An 18,555-nucleotide genomic window follows, 5' to 3' on the forward strand; every position below is an offset into this window, starting at 1 on the left:
TCAAACACACCACTCTTATAATGCTGTGCATTAAAGTAAAAATGCCCAAAGATGCAGAATCTGAACTTTATGTGTCATCACCTGTAAGATCTGATCTTTTGTGTTTCCTTTAGCACCAAGTGACACCATGGCCAGAGCCGAGGAGATACTGAGAGGAGAGTAGAAGACATTTCCACTAGTGTTTATCTCACTGATCTTCTTAAACACATTGAGAGAGAATTGTGTGTTTGCTGCTGACAAAGACTCCATTTTCACAACCTGAACAAAAGTGAAAAAACATGAATGTGATTGTCATTTACTGTCAGTTATTGCACACAAATTTCTTATTTCAACTCCCCAATAGAAATAATTGGCACATTCTCCCCCAATATTTGATATTTTTAATGCTTGTCTGCTGCAATCCATTATGCACCGCTATTGCCAAGAGTAAAGGCAGTAACGTTAGCTAGTGTAAAAAATTTTTTAATGACAACACTGGAGCATAAGTCACAAACTTTCAGAAATCTGTTCCCTCTATGGGCCTGTCCCAATATTCACACTACGCCCCAAGGTCTTCCTCGAAGTGGACACTTGTTGAAAGTGCACTTAGCAGAGTAAGTGCGCAAGGGTCCGAAGCTGTGAAGAGCAGAATTGGGACAGTTCTGCACACGTCACTATCTACGTCACTTCTGTTGTGATCTGCGGCTGGATTCACCAAAACATTCTTAAGACAAAAAATAAGAAAGTTCTTTAGATAAATTATAAGAAGTTTGTAAGAATGTTCCTAAGTGCAATTCTTGAACATTTCTTAAGAAGTTCTCAAATATTTACTTAACCTGGAATGTTAAATCTGATGCGCACTTGCGAAAGGGGTGCATTAAGTGCGCTTATGATCACCCCTGGAGAGCATCATTAGAGGATCGGGACACCTTACAGTCTTGCACCCCTTAGCAAGAACGTGCATTGAGAGGGCACGGAAGTGCGGATATTGGGACAGGGCCTATGTTTCCCTTTAGTGTAGTGTTTCTTCATCACGTTATGCTTATTTTTTATTTAGAAAGATTAAAGATTTGAATGGGTTATACCATAAAAGCAAAAATATGTATTCTTTAATACCATATTTTTTCCATTTTCTATTATTTCTTTTTACCTTATATCTTATATTCTTCCTTTTTGTCCCTATTGTTTTACTATTTTATTATGTTTACATACAAATGAATATGCATAGGCCTGTTTATATATTATGAACACTTCACATCATCTGTGTATGTGTGCTATATTTATAATATATTATAAATTAATTATAATATAATTATAATTATATAATAAATATACAATATAATATATAGCACACACACACACACACACACACACACACACACACACACACACACACACACACACACACACACACACACACACACACACACACACACACATACACATGTGACGTGTTAATAATATATAAACAGGCCTATGCATATTCATTTGTATGTAAAAATACTAAACAGTTTGTTCTAAACAGTTTTAGAACAAACACGTAGGCTATAAATATAAGGACGAATAATAGAAAACAGAAAAATTATGAGATCTTTAATAAAGTATTATATAGAATACATAGTATTGCTTTTATATGTACTTTAGCGATTCATACTGTAAACATAATCGATTTACTAATAAAGAACACACATCAGCCAAGCCTTTTATTCTATCTAAAAATAAACGGAAAAAACCTGTTCAAAAACGCTATCAACATTACACTAAAGATAAACATGGGAAACAGACTTCGACAAAATACCCAAGTAACAAACACATGCTAAAATTAAAGCATTACCTAAAATATTGCTGTTCGGAGTCACAGATGTATGAGATGTTTGTCACGCGTGTTATTCTAAATTTAACCTGACGACTTAACACAGTCTTATTAGACTAGAGACGTGCACGTTTCATTTTCATAAAACATAACTGTCTCGATGCTTCATTAAATCATCACTGTGTTACTGTACAAAAACACAATTGTTAAATACTTAGAACATCGCATTTTGCCTCAAACTTTGTCTGTACTCTGTACGACAGTGAAATGTTAAGCCCCCCGGTGGGAGTGAAGCTCACAAAACAACAACTCCCACAATGCATCTGTAATGTGCAGCAGTGACGCTTCGCACTGCGATTGGATGCTTAACTTTTTATCGACTCCGCTTTCACTTTACAACATACGTGTTCATTGGTATTTGCTTAATAACATTGTAATGTTGGGAAAATATTTCATTCATAAATGTACATAAATCCCTTCCACTAATTATCTTAAAAAAATACTTGGTGTTTTTACAAAACCATTGACAAAATGAGAAATCAGAAGCTGCTTGATTTTTTAATATTATATGATTTATTGTATTATTGCCCTTAATTCTTTTTTCCTTTCTTCTCACTCTATATTTAAGTTATGATTTTAAATGTGTATTTTTTATCCTCTAAATATTTTTTATTTATTCATGAGTATGCTAGGGCTGTCAAAAGATTAGCCTGATCGTGATTAATCACATACAAAATAAGAGTTTGTGTTTTGCATAATATTTGTGTGCGTGCATATTTTATGTATATATAAATACACACATACATGTATGAATTTAAGAAAAATGTTATTTAGGTATATTTAATTATTAATATAATATATAAAAATATATTTAAATATACATGTAAATATATATAATAATTACACACAGTGCACACACATAAATTTTGCAAAAACTTTTAATTTGTATACAATAATTTTTTTGACAGTCCTAGAATATGCTTTTTGATTATACTGTGTTAAGCCTTTCATTCCAATCTTCATGTAGAATGAATACATTTCCCTATGTTGTATCAAAACGTTTGCATTAAAAAAAAACCTTTTTGTTGACTCAAACAATACTTCTACTTTTTTATAGTTATTACGCTGTTTTCTTGTGCCCACTATTTACATTATATGGTGGCACACTAATGTTACCATCTTATGATTTTGACTGTGCACTTATTTTAACTGAGAGCACGAATGTTTAAAGCAGCCCTGATTACAGTTCTAAAATGTTGTTTTATTGATATTATTTTTATTTATCACAACTACAAGATCTACATATGAAGTACTTGCCTTACATGTAAAGTATCAGTCATGTTTAGTTCAATTTTTAATATTGTTTAAAAGCATGCTCCCTGGTATTCTTTATTATGGTCTGTGACATCACATTATTTCAACTAATGAAAATGCACTTATTTCGTTTATCACAAAATAATCTGCAAGGATAGGAAAAAACATTTGGTTATGTTCAGTATATAAACACATCATATGCATTTATAAACTATTCTTATAACTGAAAGCTTTGATTAGATATGAGATACTGCACACAGCTCATGACCAGAACCCCAGTCTAGAGCTCTTCAGAAGGTCAAACCATCAGCAGGAGCTCATGGAGAGCAGAAGCGTCCATAAAACAGAATGGTGTTGGTGGGATTGTGTCGGATGAAGAACAGGAAGGGATGATCAGCATTGAAGATCTGTGGAGGTGTGTAGCTTAGTAGCATCATGACAGCACCAGTAGCTGCAGCTGCTTCTGTTCCTTCTTCATTGACTTCAACAAAGGATTTATGAATCACCTCAGACACCACCAGATCATTTTTGGGGGACATGCCTGAAAAATTTGCCTTTTCCTTCTCAAAAGCATCCACCATTCCCAGTTTCACCAGTAGATTCTTCATGTCATAAGTTTCTTCCAGCTTGAATTGAGGCAGAGATATCTGGACGTCTAGTAGTTCCACGTTGTCAGGTTTGGTCCACTCCATGAGCTTCTCATAGTTCAGCGTTTTCTCCAGCTGGATAAGAGAGTTATGTTAATGTCTATCTGATGATGTTAAATAAAGCTTTAAACACTCTCAATCTCTCCTGACTCACCTTCTGAAGTCCAGTGGTGTCGTCTTCAATCTCATCAGGAAGGATGATCAACATACTCAGATTCTTCCCGACATACGGCAGCTCCAGGATCTTACTGTTCACCTCTGGGACGAAGATCAAAGGAAACTCTGACTCCTGTTTCATCATCTTCACTGGTTTAGTTTCATTCTGTCAAACATCAATGAGAACACAAGAGTTATAACCCCTCATATCTCATGACTGTTACCTGCATTAACAATCAGATCATTGAATCTCACCTTGTTCACTTTAAACTGTTGATCAACTGTGGCTTCCTTTGGGAATTTTTTCTCCCAGTTCCCTTTGAAGTAGATGGCGTTCACCAAAACCAAACGAGTCAAATCATTGAGGATCCCCTGTGCCAGCAAGTCTTTGATCTTCCCTGAGATACAAATAAGATAATTAATTTTTTTACCATGTGGCACTTTCCAAGTTTCAAAAATGATTCACAGTTGTTTTAACCTTGTGTGTTTTCCTCCACCCAGTTGTTGATGTTGACGCGTGCAGCTTCTGAGTTTTTTATGAAGTCCACAGACTCCAGTCCAGCCTGGTAGTATTTTTGTGAGTCAGTAATGAATTTCTATAACAGAGCAAATGAAATGAAGTGAAAGTCACATTAGATCTGAGAATCTTTATTAACACGAGTGAGAGACTGAATAAACTCATCTTACATCAATAAACTGATAGGATTTCTCTCCATACAGACGATTGGCAAGACTCAACATATATGGGACTCCTGGTTTGTTCAACTCGCTCATGAGTTTGTTGTAACTGGAATGAATTTGGTCCTCCTGCAGAACAGAAGATTTCTCTTTACATCGACACTAATAAATATAATTGGACAAATACATCAAACACTGTTATTGTTATTATAAAGTCATAAGGGTTGTGTCTCATGTATTCATTTTGAACCTGATCAGCTGTCTTAGGCTTCTTGCTCTGGTGCAGAACTGCTGGTCCACATTTGTTAAGACACAGAACCTACAACAACATAGATTTTGAGATTTTGACCACAAAATACAACTTTACAATTTTAATAACCCAAAGTTTATTGAAAAAATGTGAATTGAATACGCATTCTTAAGTGTTATTCTGTTCATGTAATGAATAGAAGTGAAGATTCGGCCCGTGGTTTATAATGAAGTGCTTGAGATTATACCTGTTTTTTTTTTTTTAAAGACAAACTTTAGGTTGGTGGATTAGTTTCAACAACCTGCACATAGACCTCTCTTATTTCATTAACACTGGATGATTTGTGATTTCTGTACCTGTGCATCTGTACTGATGTTTAACCATAAACAACCAAAATAACCAACCTTTAACTGTGCCCTGCCCTTCCAGTGAATCTATTTTAAATCATGTCTCAACACGCACTAAACAGCTTGGCATTGTTCAATAGAATTATTGAGCTTGATTATTTGTTCATTTAATTTTATTAAATATTAATTGTGAAAATATTGTACATATATATATATATATATATATATATATATATATACAGCACTGTGCAACAGTCTTAGGCCACCATGCCAGAATTAGATTTGTTGTCTTTGCAATGTAATAGTGATCTTATGTAATTGTTTCTCAGTCTCTTTAATAGAATACATCCAGAAAATACAGGAAATAGTAGTATTAAAAACAGTATAAAACGAAAACTGATGTGTCAAGTTTTTTTGGGGGAAACTTCCCTTCCACTGAAACAAAAGCAGGAAACTGCACGATCTCTTAAACCTAAATCAAATTAAATCAACTTAATTTTTAAAGAAATTTGTCTTTTTACTTCATGCTGCTCAAAAATGCTCAAGATGTGTTTAGTGCCAAGACAGGTCACAAAGACTATGCCTAAAGAAGACATTAGTCCTGAAAATTTAAAGTTTTTTTTTACATATTATTTTCTGTTTGTATCTTAATAAAATAGATTGGAAAATAAACATGGATGGACATTATATGGAAACATGGAATATTATATGAAATATGGACATTAAAACTTCTAAAACAACAAGTCTGGTGGTGGTGGTCTAAGACTTTTGCACAGTACTGTAATATATCCACACTTTCAGATAAATGATAGCTTCTTCTAGTCAGTCCTGCTGCAGAGAAAACATCTTGGCTTGCAAAAAACATGTTTTTGTTAAAACACTCCTGCTTGTTTGTAGGCAAATTTTCCTTCCTTGTGACATTTGAGGAAATCAAAATCTCCATTACTCACAACACTTCCGTATATGAAAGATCAAAACCCAAAGATGCAGAATGGAATCTATATATATATATAGATATATGTGTCATCACCTGTAAGATCTGATCATGTGTGTTTCCTTTAGCACCAAGTGACACCATGGCCAGAGCCGAGGAGATGCTGAGAGGAGAGTAGAAGACATTTCCACTAGTGTTTATCTCACTGATCTTCTTAAACACATTGAGAGAGAATTGTGTGTTTGCTGCAGACAAAGACTCCATTTTCACAACCTGAACAAAGTGAAAGTGAAAGAGAGAATAAGTATATTAGTTAGAGTATAGGCCTGCAGCACATTGTATAAAGTATCAAATAGATGAATAAAATAAACATCATTACCTATTCCTCTGCAAAGACGATTTGCCTACTATGTCAAAGACGAACGAGTCCTTGTCACGAGTGTTTGTATGTTGCCACGCCCTAAATTCAGCATGAACAACAAAAACAACACATTCTTCTTAGTGACTGCAACACTTAACATTTTCATAAAAATGTGCATTCTTCATTAACGTGAACTGTATGCAGTTGTGTTACAATACAAGCTGTGTACAATTACGTTATGATAATAATTTAAAACGTCGCATTTGTGTGTAAATAAACGTGTCAATGCACTTTATGCGCGCCAGTGCGATTGATGCTCGTGGCCGTTTCTCAAACGGAAGGATGCATCCTTCGGAGGTCGCATTTGCAGGCTGCATACGTCATAGAAAATGGTATTTTTTCAAAATTTTAACAATTATAAAGTATATTCTTAGTTAATCTTAAAAGTGTTGCAATATGCCTGACTTCCGAATGTAATGCTCAGTTAACTGAAATAAACCAGACTTGATGACGTATGCAGCCTGCATGTGCGACCTCCGGAAGATGCAGCCTTCCGTTTGAAAATACTGTAATCAGAAAATAGAAATACCATATGCATTTAATCCTCGTGTTCTGTTACTATCTTCATATTGGAGTTCAGTATTAAAATAAAGATGTATATATACATTTAGGAAATTTTTTATTTATATACCGTTTTTTTATTTATATATAATATAGAATATATACAAATATAAATAAATAAATATAAACATGTTAATGTTTCTTAAATACATACATGAATGTGTGTGTATTTATATATACATAATAATTACAGACAGCACAAACTCATATGTTATGCAAAAAATTACTTTTATTTTGTATGAGATTAATCTAGATTAATCTATGCCCAAACTTTTTAATTCTCTATGGGGTGGTTTCCCCGACAGGGATCAGCTCAAACCAGGACTAGGCCTTAGTTTAAATAAAAAACATAACCAATTTTAACAAACATACCCTACTAAAAACATTACTTGTGTGCATTTTGAGGCAAAACAATGGGCACTGATGTATTTTAAGATATGTCAGTGCAAGTTGTTTTCAGTTTGGACAGCTCTTAAAAATGTTTTAGTCTAGAACTAGTCTAATCCCTGTCCGGGAAACCGCCCCTATATACGTTTAATGTGTTTTAGGAGATATGATGTAGTTTTTTCTATTTACCACCCATTTACGGAAAAAAAAATCTAATTCTAAAAATTCTAATCTAAGTTAAAAATAGGTTGTTTCTGGATATTAATCTAAGTGCAAGAGGAGTTTTACCATCTGTGGTTAGAAAAAAATGTGTTTTAATCATAGCCTACATATCCAGCAGAGGGCCATAGAGATCCATTCATTTTTTGGATGTGACCCACTGCTCCTATCACAACTTTTGTGAAACATTTTGTGGATTCATATATGGATGGCCGAGGTATGCTTTGGGCTTTTCTGCATGTGTGTGCATGAATGTCTCACCCATGTCTTTTGAATATGTGGCTGATTTTCTTTGCCAAATTCTTTGCCATGTTGCATTTGTGCTCAAATCCCAGGCCTTATACAGTGGGGAAAATAAGTATTTGACACGTCCGCATTTTCATCAGTAAGGGTGGGCCATTGACACAAAACCTCCACCAGATGCAGCCATCAAGCCAAACACCGAACTCATACAAAGAAATCAGAACATTCAAGTACACAAGTCAAGCCACAATAAACAAAGTGAAATGACAGGGAACAAGCATTGAACACACTTTATGTAAAAAAGCCTTTGTTGGTGATTACAGCTTCTAGACGCCTCTTGTATGGAGAGACCAGTTGTATGAGCCATATTCATTTTGTATTATTTATTTTGTGTTATGTAATTTTGCCATGTGCCACTAGAGGGCGGTATGAGCGTATGGCTCAGCTGATCTTGGGTCAGCCCGGGTGATTTAACCTAAAGGAAATTCAGACACAGGTGTTGATTTAAGAAATAGTTATTTTAATTATTTAAAGATTTATATAGATGGATCTAAGAATAAAAAGGAATGTGTGGGAGTTGGAATATATATTCCAGAATTTAAAATCCATGTTTCCAAAAGACTATCTGATCGGTTATCAGTATATACAGCAGAAATAGTAGCAGCCATTATTGCACTACAGTGGGTGGAAGAGGTCAGACCTGATAGGGTGGTTCTGTGCTCAGATGCTTTGGCCATAATTAAAAGTATTCAGTCATTAACATCAATCAGAGAGGTCTTACTATTAGAACTTTTTAACAGTTTATATAGATTACAAAGGGGTGGCATAGATGTTCAGTTTTGTTGGGTGCCAGCGCATGAAGGGGTTAAAGGGAACGAGGTGGCAGATAAACTGGCTAAAGAGGCACTACTAGAGGTAATTACAGTAACAATTCCATTAGGAAAAGGTGAAGGTAAAGCTGTGGTTAAGAAGAAAGGCCTTGAAATATGGCAGAAATGGTGGGAGGAAGACAGGAAAGGTAGAAGATATTACAAAATACAAAAAAGTGTCAGTATAAAGAATCACATGGAAACGACTAGGCGTGAGGAAATAGTAATAACACGATTAAGAGTGGATCACACAGGATTGAATGGTACATTATTTTTAATGGGGACAAGGAATAGTGAGAACTGTGAAAATTGTGGGGTTAAAGAAAATGTTGAACATGTATTATTGTATTGTACATTGAATGAGGTGGAAAGACAGATTTTTAAAGATAAGGTTCAGGAGGTAGGACGGGAATGGAATCTGGTAGGGATACTGGGATCCGAAGGAGAGGGAATTAGAATGATTAGGAAGGCACTATTTATCTTTTTAAAAAACTCAGGATTGTGGAGTAGGATCTAAAATGAAATGATATACATACTCCAGTACAGTAGGTGGCGGCATGCACCTAAACGTTGTTTGCAGTCCGCCATTAAATAAGAGAAGAAGAAGAAGAAGAAGACACAGGTGTTGCGAATTTGGGAAGCAAACAGTTTTCGACTGTGCTTTGGTGTTTAGCTTGCTACAGGGAACAATAGGTTTTGTTGTTTTTGGTATGTATTATGAGTCAAGTTATTGCCGCTGTATGATATACATAAGGAAAATAAACTTGCTAGATAATATAATACGCAATTGTCTCAATGTTGATTGGTGTAAGCTGCACGGGCACACGTCAAAACTTTATACACTCTATGTGCAACCAGTACTAGACTTTGTTAGGACATAGTCAGTACATTTAGGTCGGAAACTGCTTCAATGGATAATCGTTCATCGTAAGGACGCGGAACGGTTATATTGTGGATTTAACTGTGTTCGTTTGGAAACCCCGGATTTGAGGTGGGCAAATGTTTGGAGTTGCCGATTGCTGAAAGGAGCTCTACAAGAGCGAGTTAAAGGGTCAACGGAATACCAACATCATTACGTCAGGACACCATTCATCAAGCCGGCCAACGCACTATTGGGGTATGTGATGATCAGCGCTGATATTATGAATGGCCATGTTAATTTGTGTGTACACATTCGCGTAAAACCAATGCATTGGTAGCAACTCGTAACCATCTAAAAATAACTTTGTGCGTTTAGACTAACTGTTGCGCAACCCAAAACTGTTTTCGGGGTTTTTGATTAAATAAGCCAATTCACTTTGTGTGGTCATTATGGCTGAAAAGGAAAATGGCCAGCTTGGCCCTGAGACTGAACTTTGTGTGAATGAAGGGGTAAAAACTGTAACTGAAAAACGTGTGGTTAAATTAACACCCAAAGCTTTGTTGGAAAAAATAAGCACTTTAGAAAAGGAAAGAAAGTCTAAATTTGGTAAACTAGCAAACAAAAAGAAATCTATTGCTAAATTAATGGGTGATAAAAAGCATGTAAATCAGGTTGAAAATGAATTTAACACGTTTAATGAGTTGTGCGATGAAATACAGCATGTACATACATCTTTATTGGGTTTATTGCCTGCTGATGAAGCAGACAAACATGAAATATGGTACAGAGCTAAAATGTTGAATTTCAATGAGTTTTTTGTGGGTACAAATCAATGGTTGTATGACACCAAAACTTGTTCAGTTACCAAAATGGATGATGATAATGATGATATGCCGGTTCAAATTGAAACTCAAACTTTTGATGTCAATGCTGAAAATGGAAATGAGGTTGATTTCAGCAATGTAAGAAGAACTGCTAGTGGAAATGATGAGGAAGAGGAGGATCAGATTCAACCTCAAGACAGCATTTCAAACGTGCAGTCAAGGCACTGTGACTCAAGTAAAGGATCCTCCAGTAGTAGATCGTCCACTTCTTCAGCCAGATGCAGGGCGAGGGCAGAACAGGCCGCTCTCTTGGCTCGAGCTGCTGCCTTGAAGGACAATCAGGCATTGGAGGAACAGGAGCTCATCTTGAGGAAAAGGAATTAGCAGCTTGAGCTGGATACTGAGATAGCTGCCACTTCTGCTAAACTAGCAGTGTTACAGGTCGGTGGTAGCGTCCATTCAAGGCAATCTGATGGAATGGCTTCCTATATCAGGAAAGGGGCTAGATCTAAGCTCTCGCCCACTTCTCTCAATCCACAGGCCTCAGTATTTGTACCTATTCCCTCACAGGGACATGTTTATCCACCACTACAAAGCAATGCTTCACAATTAGTCACATCAACTATTTTGCCAAAGCCAGCTGTCATTCAAGACTTACAACACACTGTAGGCCAACAAGTGTTTCCACCCGTACAAGACCAACATCAGACAGCAGGACTCTACAATTTGCTGCAACAACAGAATGACATAACAGCTCTCCTTGTTAAAATGCAAACTTCACAACTGCTGCCGCGCAATTCCAATTTATGATGGAGATCCTTTAAGGTTCAACACATTTATGAAGGCGTTTGAGTACTGCGTGGAAGTAAAGACCAGCTGCAAAGGAGACTGTTTGTACTACCTTGAGCAATTTACAAGGGGGCAGCCAAGGGATATGGTGCGTAGCTGCCTTCATATGACTGCAGATAAAGGATTCACTGTTGCTAAAAAATTGCTAAAGGAGCATTTTGGAAATGAGTTTAAGATAACAGAGGCATATATGGAGAAGGTCACAGGATGGCCAAGTATCAAAGCCGAGGACTCCAAAGCACTTAAAGCTTATGGACTCTTCCTCCGTGAGTGTTCCAACGCTATGGATGATCTTCAGTACTTAGAAGAACTTAACATGCAAGCAAACATAAAGATTTTGAGTCAGAAGCTTCCGTATAAACTCAGAGATGGGTGGAGAGCAAGGGCATGTGAGATACTGGAGAGAACTGGTCGAAGAGCACGATTCTTAGACATTGTGGAGTACATCGAGCGCCAGGTCAGAATAATTTCAGATCCAGTCTTTGGTGACATACAGGATAGTTCACCTGTTATCAAAGGAGCTACAAAAGGAAGCAAGTTTCATGTGAAACCTAGGCTGGGAAGAAATAGCTTTGCAACACAGGTGGTCATTGAGGACGGATACAGCAAACCAGATCTTAACAAGAAGGAAAAGGCTCAGAACAAAGGGACATTCTTTACCAATAATGATTCTATTTCCTGCCTGTATTGTGGTGCAAGTAATCATGTTTTGGAACAATGTTTTAAACTGGGAAAGAAGACACACAGGGAGAAACTAGACTTTCCAAAGGAGAAAGGTCTGTGTTTCGCTTGCTTGTGCACAGGACACTTGAGTAAGAATTGCGACAGGCGCATAATTTGCAACAAGTGCAACCGAACGCACCCCAGTGTTTTGCACATAGGAGAGAAGGAAAGGGTTACTCAAATGGATCAAAAGGATGGTGAGCAGAAAATTACTGAGCAGTCAAATTCTTCTAACAGCTGTGCAACATCCTCTGCTTGTTGTCATATAGGGGCTGGCCACTGCAATGGAATTCTTCCCATTTTACCTGTTAAAGTGAAGTGCTTAAAGGGAAACAAGGTTATTGAAACGTATGCTTTTCTGGACCCAGGGAGCACAGGAACTTTCTGCACCAGGAAGCTCATTGATAAGTTGAACATGGAAGGACGCAAATGCAAGATTCATATACGCACCTTAGGCCATAATAATGCAGTAGAAAGCTCCGTTGTTGACGGTCTGGAAATTTCTGGAGTTTCTGGTGAGTCCTTCTATCCACTTTCGTAAGATTCTTACGAAGATCTTGAGAGAGTTCTTTGCTTTTACCCATCATGAAGTCTTTCCTGTGTGCCTCCTGGGTAATGAGAAGTCTTTATAGGCCATCAATTAGGACTAAAGCAACTGATATCAATTAGTATTGATAGGGGGCAGGGTTTATCTCTCAATACTGACAGATTGCAGGTGATCTCCTGGCTTTATGCCATTTTGGACTTTGTTCTCTTTGTGTGTTCGATACTTATTCCCTGTGTCATTTCACTTAATTTATTATGACTCAACTTGTATACTTAAATGTTCTGATTTCTTTGTATGAATTCAATATTTGGCTTGATGGCTACATCTGGTGGAAATTTTGTGTCAATAGCCCACTTAAAAATCCCCTTACTGATAAAAATGCTGATGTGTCAAATACTTTTTTATATTGGATTTATAAAAAAAAACTGCTTATGTGTTTCCTATAGCACCAAGTGACACCATGGTCAGAGCTGAGGAGATACTGAGAGGAGAGTAGAAGACATTTCCACTAGTGTTTATCTCGCTGATCCTCTTAAACACGTCAAGATACAATTCTTAAATGTTTTTTAGCTATACAATTTTATTTACCACAATTACAAAATCTACCTAGAGTATGAAGTACTTGCGTAATGTAAAGTATCTGTAACAGGCATGTTTAGTTCAATCCTTAAAGTTGTTTAATAGCATCTGTAATGAAATGCATTTTATGCAAGCATAGGGAAACAAAAATCTGGTTATATTCAGTATATAAACACAACATTTGCATTTATAAACTGTTCTTATACACCGTAACCTTTTCTTAGATACGAGATACAGAACACAGCTCATGACCATAACCCCAGTCTAGAGCTCTTCAGAAGGTCAAACCAGCAGGAGGAGCTCATGGAGAGCAGAAGCGTCCATAAAACAGAATGGTGTTGGTGAGATTGTGTCGGATGAAGAACAGGAAGGGATGATCAGCATTGAAGATCTTTGGAGGGGTATAGTACATACTACAGGTCATCATGACAATACCAGTAGCCGCTGCTGCTTCTGTTCCCTCTTCATTGACTTCAACAAAGGATTTATGAATCACCTCAGACACCACAAGATCATTTTTGGAGGACATGCCTGAAAAATTTGCCTTCCCCTTCTGAAAAGCATCCACCATTCCCAGTTTCACCAGCAGATTCTTCATGTCATAAGTTTCTTCCAGCTTGAATTGAGGCAGAGATATCTCTACTTTATCAGAAGTCATGTTGTCAGATTTGGTCCACTCCATGAGCTTCTCATAGGTCAGTGTTTTCTCCAGCTGGATAAGAGAGTTATGTTAATGTCCCGTTAGTGGATAATTTCACCCCTTAAAACTCAACTTGAGCATCAAAACAGCGTAAAAGTATTTTTCCTGTGATAATAATTACTTCATTGTTGTTTATGATAAAAGAGACACTCGCGTTTGCCAGATACTCACAATCTCATGCGTACTTGGAGTTTACTGTTAAGAGAGTGTCTTGCATGTATTTTGTGAATGTGAGCGTCTTTTTTATCATAAATGGTTTTGACGCGTGTGCAGCAGGCACTTATTTTGACAAAACTCGTGATGCAAAAGGTTCACATGACTCAACAAACACATATTTTGAAAACACGAGCAACACATATTTTGAATTGGCGCCCTCGGAAGACCAGTCAAGAGCCGCCACTTTTATAAACCTGTATATATTTCTTAATTCTGATATACACAAAGAAGATATTTTGAGGAATGTTTAACCAAACCGATCAAAAGCCCCACAGTAGGAAAAAAAATGCTATAGAAGTCAATGGTGCTTCTGGTCGGTAACTCTTTCTATGTGTCGGCACACATTTAAGTCGTTTTGTACGCGTGTATGCGACGTAATGTTTCCTCTTGGCTTAAAATAATTAAAGCAATTATAATAAACTTTCATAAGTCCAAAAATAAAGTCAGATATGCCAATCCATTTATTAACATAAAGAAAAATAAAACACTTCTGAAATCAACTTAACTCTCAACATAAATCAACTTAAAGATTTGCCTACAGCACGCCGTGTCTCACGGTCAAAAACCATGCACCTCGCTGTGCGCCACACCTGCAGTAATTAGTCCCCGTCTTAAGAAGACTAGTGGCAGATCACAGCGCCAACCCATGCCAATATGCAGAATGGCTCCAACACTATGGATTTTCAGTTTGTGCTATTCATGATAATTCATGTTATTTTACCCAATCTCTCCTGTCTCACCTTCTGAAGTCCAGTGGTGTCATCTTCAATCTCATTTGGAAGGATGATCAACATACTCAGATTCCTCCCGATATACGACAGCTCCAGGATCTGACTGTTCACCTCTGGGATGAAGGCCAGAGAACAGTGTGACGTCTGATTCATCATCTTCACTGGTTTAGTTTCATTCTGCCAAACATCAATGAAATCATAATACATTAACCCTTCATGTCAAAATACTGAAGTTCATACACAAGAAGATCATTGAATCTCACCTTGTTCACTTTAAACTGTTGATCAACAGTGTCTTCCTTTAGGAATATTTTTTCCCAAGTCCCTTTGAAGTAGAGGGCGTTCACCAAAACCAACCGCGTTGAATCATTGAGGAACCCCACAGCCACCAAATCCTTGATCTTTCCTGTGATACAAATAGATATTAAATAACCAACTTGTTAATTTATATAGCACAAATCAAGACAAACTTTAAAGTACTTCACTGCAAGGAAGCATCAAAGAGACATTTATGTTGTAAGCATATGTTAACATTAACTTTTAAAAAGATTCACAGTGGTTTTAACCTTGTGTCTTTTTCTCCACCCAGTTGTTGATGTTGACGCGTGCAGCTTCAGAGTTTTTTATAAAGTCCACAGACTCCAGTCCAGCCTGGTAGTATTTTTGTGAGTCAGTAATAAATTTCTATAACACAACAAATGAAATGAAGTGAAAGTCACATTAGATCTGAGAATCTTTATTAACACAAGTGAGAGACTGAATAAACTCATCTTACACCAATAAACTGATAGGATTTCTCTCCATACAGACGATTGGCAAGACTCAACATATATGGGACTCCTGGTTCGTTCAACTCGCTCATGAGTTTGTTGTAGCTGGAATGAATGAGATCCTCCTGCTGAAAAGAAGATTTCTCTGTACATCGACACAAATATAATTGGACAAATACATCAAACACTGTTATTGTAAAGTCATGAGGTTTGTGTCTCATGTATTCATACTGAACCTGATCAGCTGTCTCAGTATCTGGTCCAGATTTGTTAAGACACAGAACCTACAACAACATAGATGAAAAATTGACAAAAAATACAACTTTCTCAATTCTAATAACCTAAAATTTCACGTGAATACACTTTTGAAATAAATGTGTAAAACTGTGAATTAAATACGCATTCATAGATGTCATTTACTGAATTTTGTGGTAGAAAGTAGTAAAATTTTCAAAAACATGAAATGGAGTTTAAATTATATGTACCCTAAATGAGCCAAGTGGAATGGATTTGAGGAAGTAGCAGGCTGTAGCTAAAATGCGGAACGGAGTTTAATTTATTATGGCATTCCTCTTTAGTCGAATGGGTTTGGCTGACGGCGCCAGGTAAGCTCAAACGGCTCTGACCGTTTTTAGGACAGTGAAAACAGCGCTATAGAGATAAGTAAATTATGTAAAAAATACTGTGTTTTTTACATACAAACCATGAACACATTGTTATATTGTGCACCGTAAACACAATCAAGGCTTTGAAAACACAAGAAAAACGTGACCTTTAACAATGGATAATTTGGGATTTCTTAATTTTTTTTAGCATAGACAAAACTAGAGATGGAATTAAATATAATTATAGTTGAATTTGGGCTCATTTGATTATTTGTTCATATGTTATATGGTTTTGGGTTTAATATTTCACATGCTTTTGCTGAAAAAATAAAACAAGTATATCCACATGCTCAGGTGAATGTCGTTAACAATAAGTCCTACCGCAAAGAAAACAGCTCTGCCTTTATCCAAGAGACTATATTTTTATTGAAACACTCCTGCTTATTTGTAGGCATGCATTGTCCTTTCATGGGACATTTATAAGCACCCGAGTAACCCAATTCTCAATTGCTCACAACAGTTCTGTATATAAAAGCCCAAAGGCGCAGAAACTGAACTCTGTGTTACATTACCTGTAAGATCTGATCTTTTGTGTTTCCTTTAGCACCAAGTGACACCATGGCAAGAGCCGAGGAGATGCTGAGAGGAGAGTAGAAGACATTTTTTCCACTAGTGTTTATCTCACTGATCTTCTTAAACACATTGAGAGAGAATTGTGTGTTTGCTGCAGACAAAGACTCCATTTTCACAACCTGAACAAAAGTGAAAGTGAGACTGAGAGAGATACAGAATGATTCATTGCAAATGGTATTATTAGAGAGTATAGGCCTACTGTCCATTGTATAAAGAAACAAGGTCATTTTTCAATTGGGGTGGGGCAAATGAGAGGCAAACATTTGTAAAAATCTTGTTTGTTTTCTTTTTAAAAATATATTGTTATGCATTTAAAATTAGTTTAATATGCCATTAAAATTGAAGCTTAATAACATTTTTAATTTTAAAAATTTTTTAATCATTGTTACGGCTGGCTCATAAACCGCAACATAAAAGAGGAGAACAACAAATGATTCAAACAATAAACCAATTTATTGTCAACACACAAAAAAAACATTAAACAACATACGTCTAGGGAAAAAAAAAGAACCCGCGCGTGTGGTAACTAAATATGCATAAAGTCTGACACAAACAATCATAGGGAAAAAAAAATATAAAGGGGGGAAAATGTATATATATTATAAAAAAAATAGAGAGAGCGAGACTCAGGCGCCACAGATCTTTTATACCCACACCACATAAGAGGGTTGATTACAAATAGAATGCACCTGTTACCCAACTAACATCTGCACTGTTTAGCAGAGCCAGCAGGGGGAAACAGGGAGGCGTAACACCTCCCCCACAAAAGTATTCCTCCAAGGAATGCAGAAGAGAGAAGAAAACACTTCCAATTATTTCCCCACTCCACTTGGTTCCGGCTTCCTGGGCCCTAGGAAACAGGATAGAAAGAGAAGAGAAGGAAATAGGGAGCACAACAAAACATACAAACTCACACTCGAGATAAGGCATCTGCAATGACATTTTCACTGCCTCGAATATGTTTAATGTCAAGGGAAAATGGTTGTAAAATGAGACACCATCTCATTATCCTCTGGTTGTGATTTTTCATTCGATGTAAAAACACCAAAGGATTATGGTCTGTATAGACCACAATGGGACTAGCCGAAGACCCCAAATAAACTTCAAAATGTTGAATAGCTAGGACAAGGGCAAGTGCCTCCTTTTCAACAACGGAGTAAACTCTCTGATGAACATTAAATTTTTTTGAAAAGTAACAGATTGGATGCTCTACTCCATCTTGACTCCTCTGTAAGAGAACAGCTCCAGCTCCCGTATCACTTGCATCTACAGCCAAACAAAAAGGCTGAGAAAAATCTGGTGCAACAAGCACGGGGGCACAAGCCAACAGAGCTTTAGCTCCATCAAATGCCTGCTGAGCAACAGTGGTCCACTCAAAAGGTACTTTAGTGCTTATAAGGTCGGTCAAGGGTGACACAATGGATGCAAAATTTGGGCAGAACCCACGATAATACCCAGACATTCCCAGAAACCTACGCAATTCTCTGCGATTTGTAGGTACTGGAAAAGCACAGATAGCCTCAATTTTCGCATCAATTGGACGAACCTGTCCATTTCCCACGATCTTACCTAAATAAGTGACAGTAGCCTTTCCAAATTCACATTTTGCCAGATTTAAAGTTAAAGAGGCCTCTGTCAAACGAACAAAAAACTCCCTTATCTGGACTAAGTGGTCTGCCCAGGATGAGCTAAACAAGA

General features: G+C 36.8%; 1 protein-coding gene and 1 long non-coding RNA gene across 19 annotated transcripts in view; one reads left to right on the plus strand and one right to left on the minus strand.

The window, feature by feature from the left end:
* Positions 1-18,555, minus strand: part of LOC129448842 (leukocyte elastase inhibitor) — a 58,137-nt gene that overhangs the window by 21,593 nt on the left and 17,989 nt on the right. For 3 of the 18 annotated variants that reach the window (XM_073872594.1, XM_073872593.1, XM_073872595.1), the window contains exons 1-2: positions 16,797-16,982; positions 4,838-4,906 (exon numbers count right to left, since the gene is read on the minus strand). In XM_073872594.1, coding sequence (XP_073728695.1) covers positions 4,838-4,906; positions 16,797-16,967 — 240 coding nt within the window. In that variant the 5' untranslated portion in view covers positions 16,968-16,982. Of the gene's footprint in view, positions 1-81; positions 259-1,813; positions 2,611-2,712; positions 3,829-3,907; positions 4,076-4,164; positions 4,308-4,387; positions 4,506-4,596; positions 4,717-4,837; positions 4,907-6,214; positions 6,392-6,497; positions 6,905-13,277; positions 13,915-14,858; positions 15,027-15,112; positions 15,256-15,415; positions 15,534-15,624; positions 15,748-15,855; positions 15,904-16,796; positions 17,107-18,555 lie in introns of those variants that run through there. The other 15 variants (XM_073872603.1, XM_073872601.1, XM_055211503.2 and 12 more) reach the window with 14 other exon arrangements.
* On the plus strand, positions 9,451-15,818 carry LOC141367315 (uncharacterized). Its single transcript, XR_012371655.1, has 3 exons — positions 9,451-9,935; positions 15,439-15,514; positions 15,658-15,818. It is a non-coding gene; the product is annotated as an uncharacterized lncRNA (long non-coding RNA).

Source organism: Misgurnus anguillicaudatus, chromosome 10, assembly GCF_027580225.2.
Source record: "Misgurnus anguillicaudatus chromosome 10, ASM2758022v2, whole genome shotgun sequence".
NCBI classification, from domain to species: domain Eukaryota; kingdom Metazoa; phylum Chordata; class Actinopteri; order Cypriniformes; family Cobitidae; genus Misgurnus; species Misgurnus anguillicaudatus.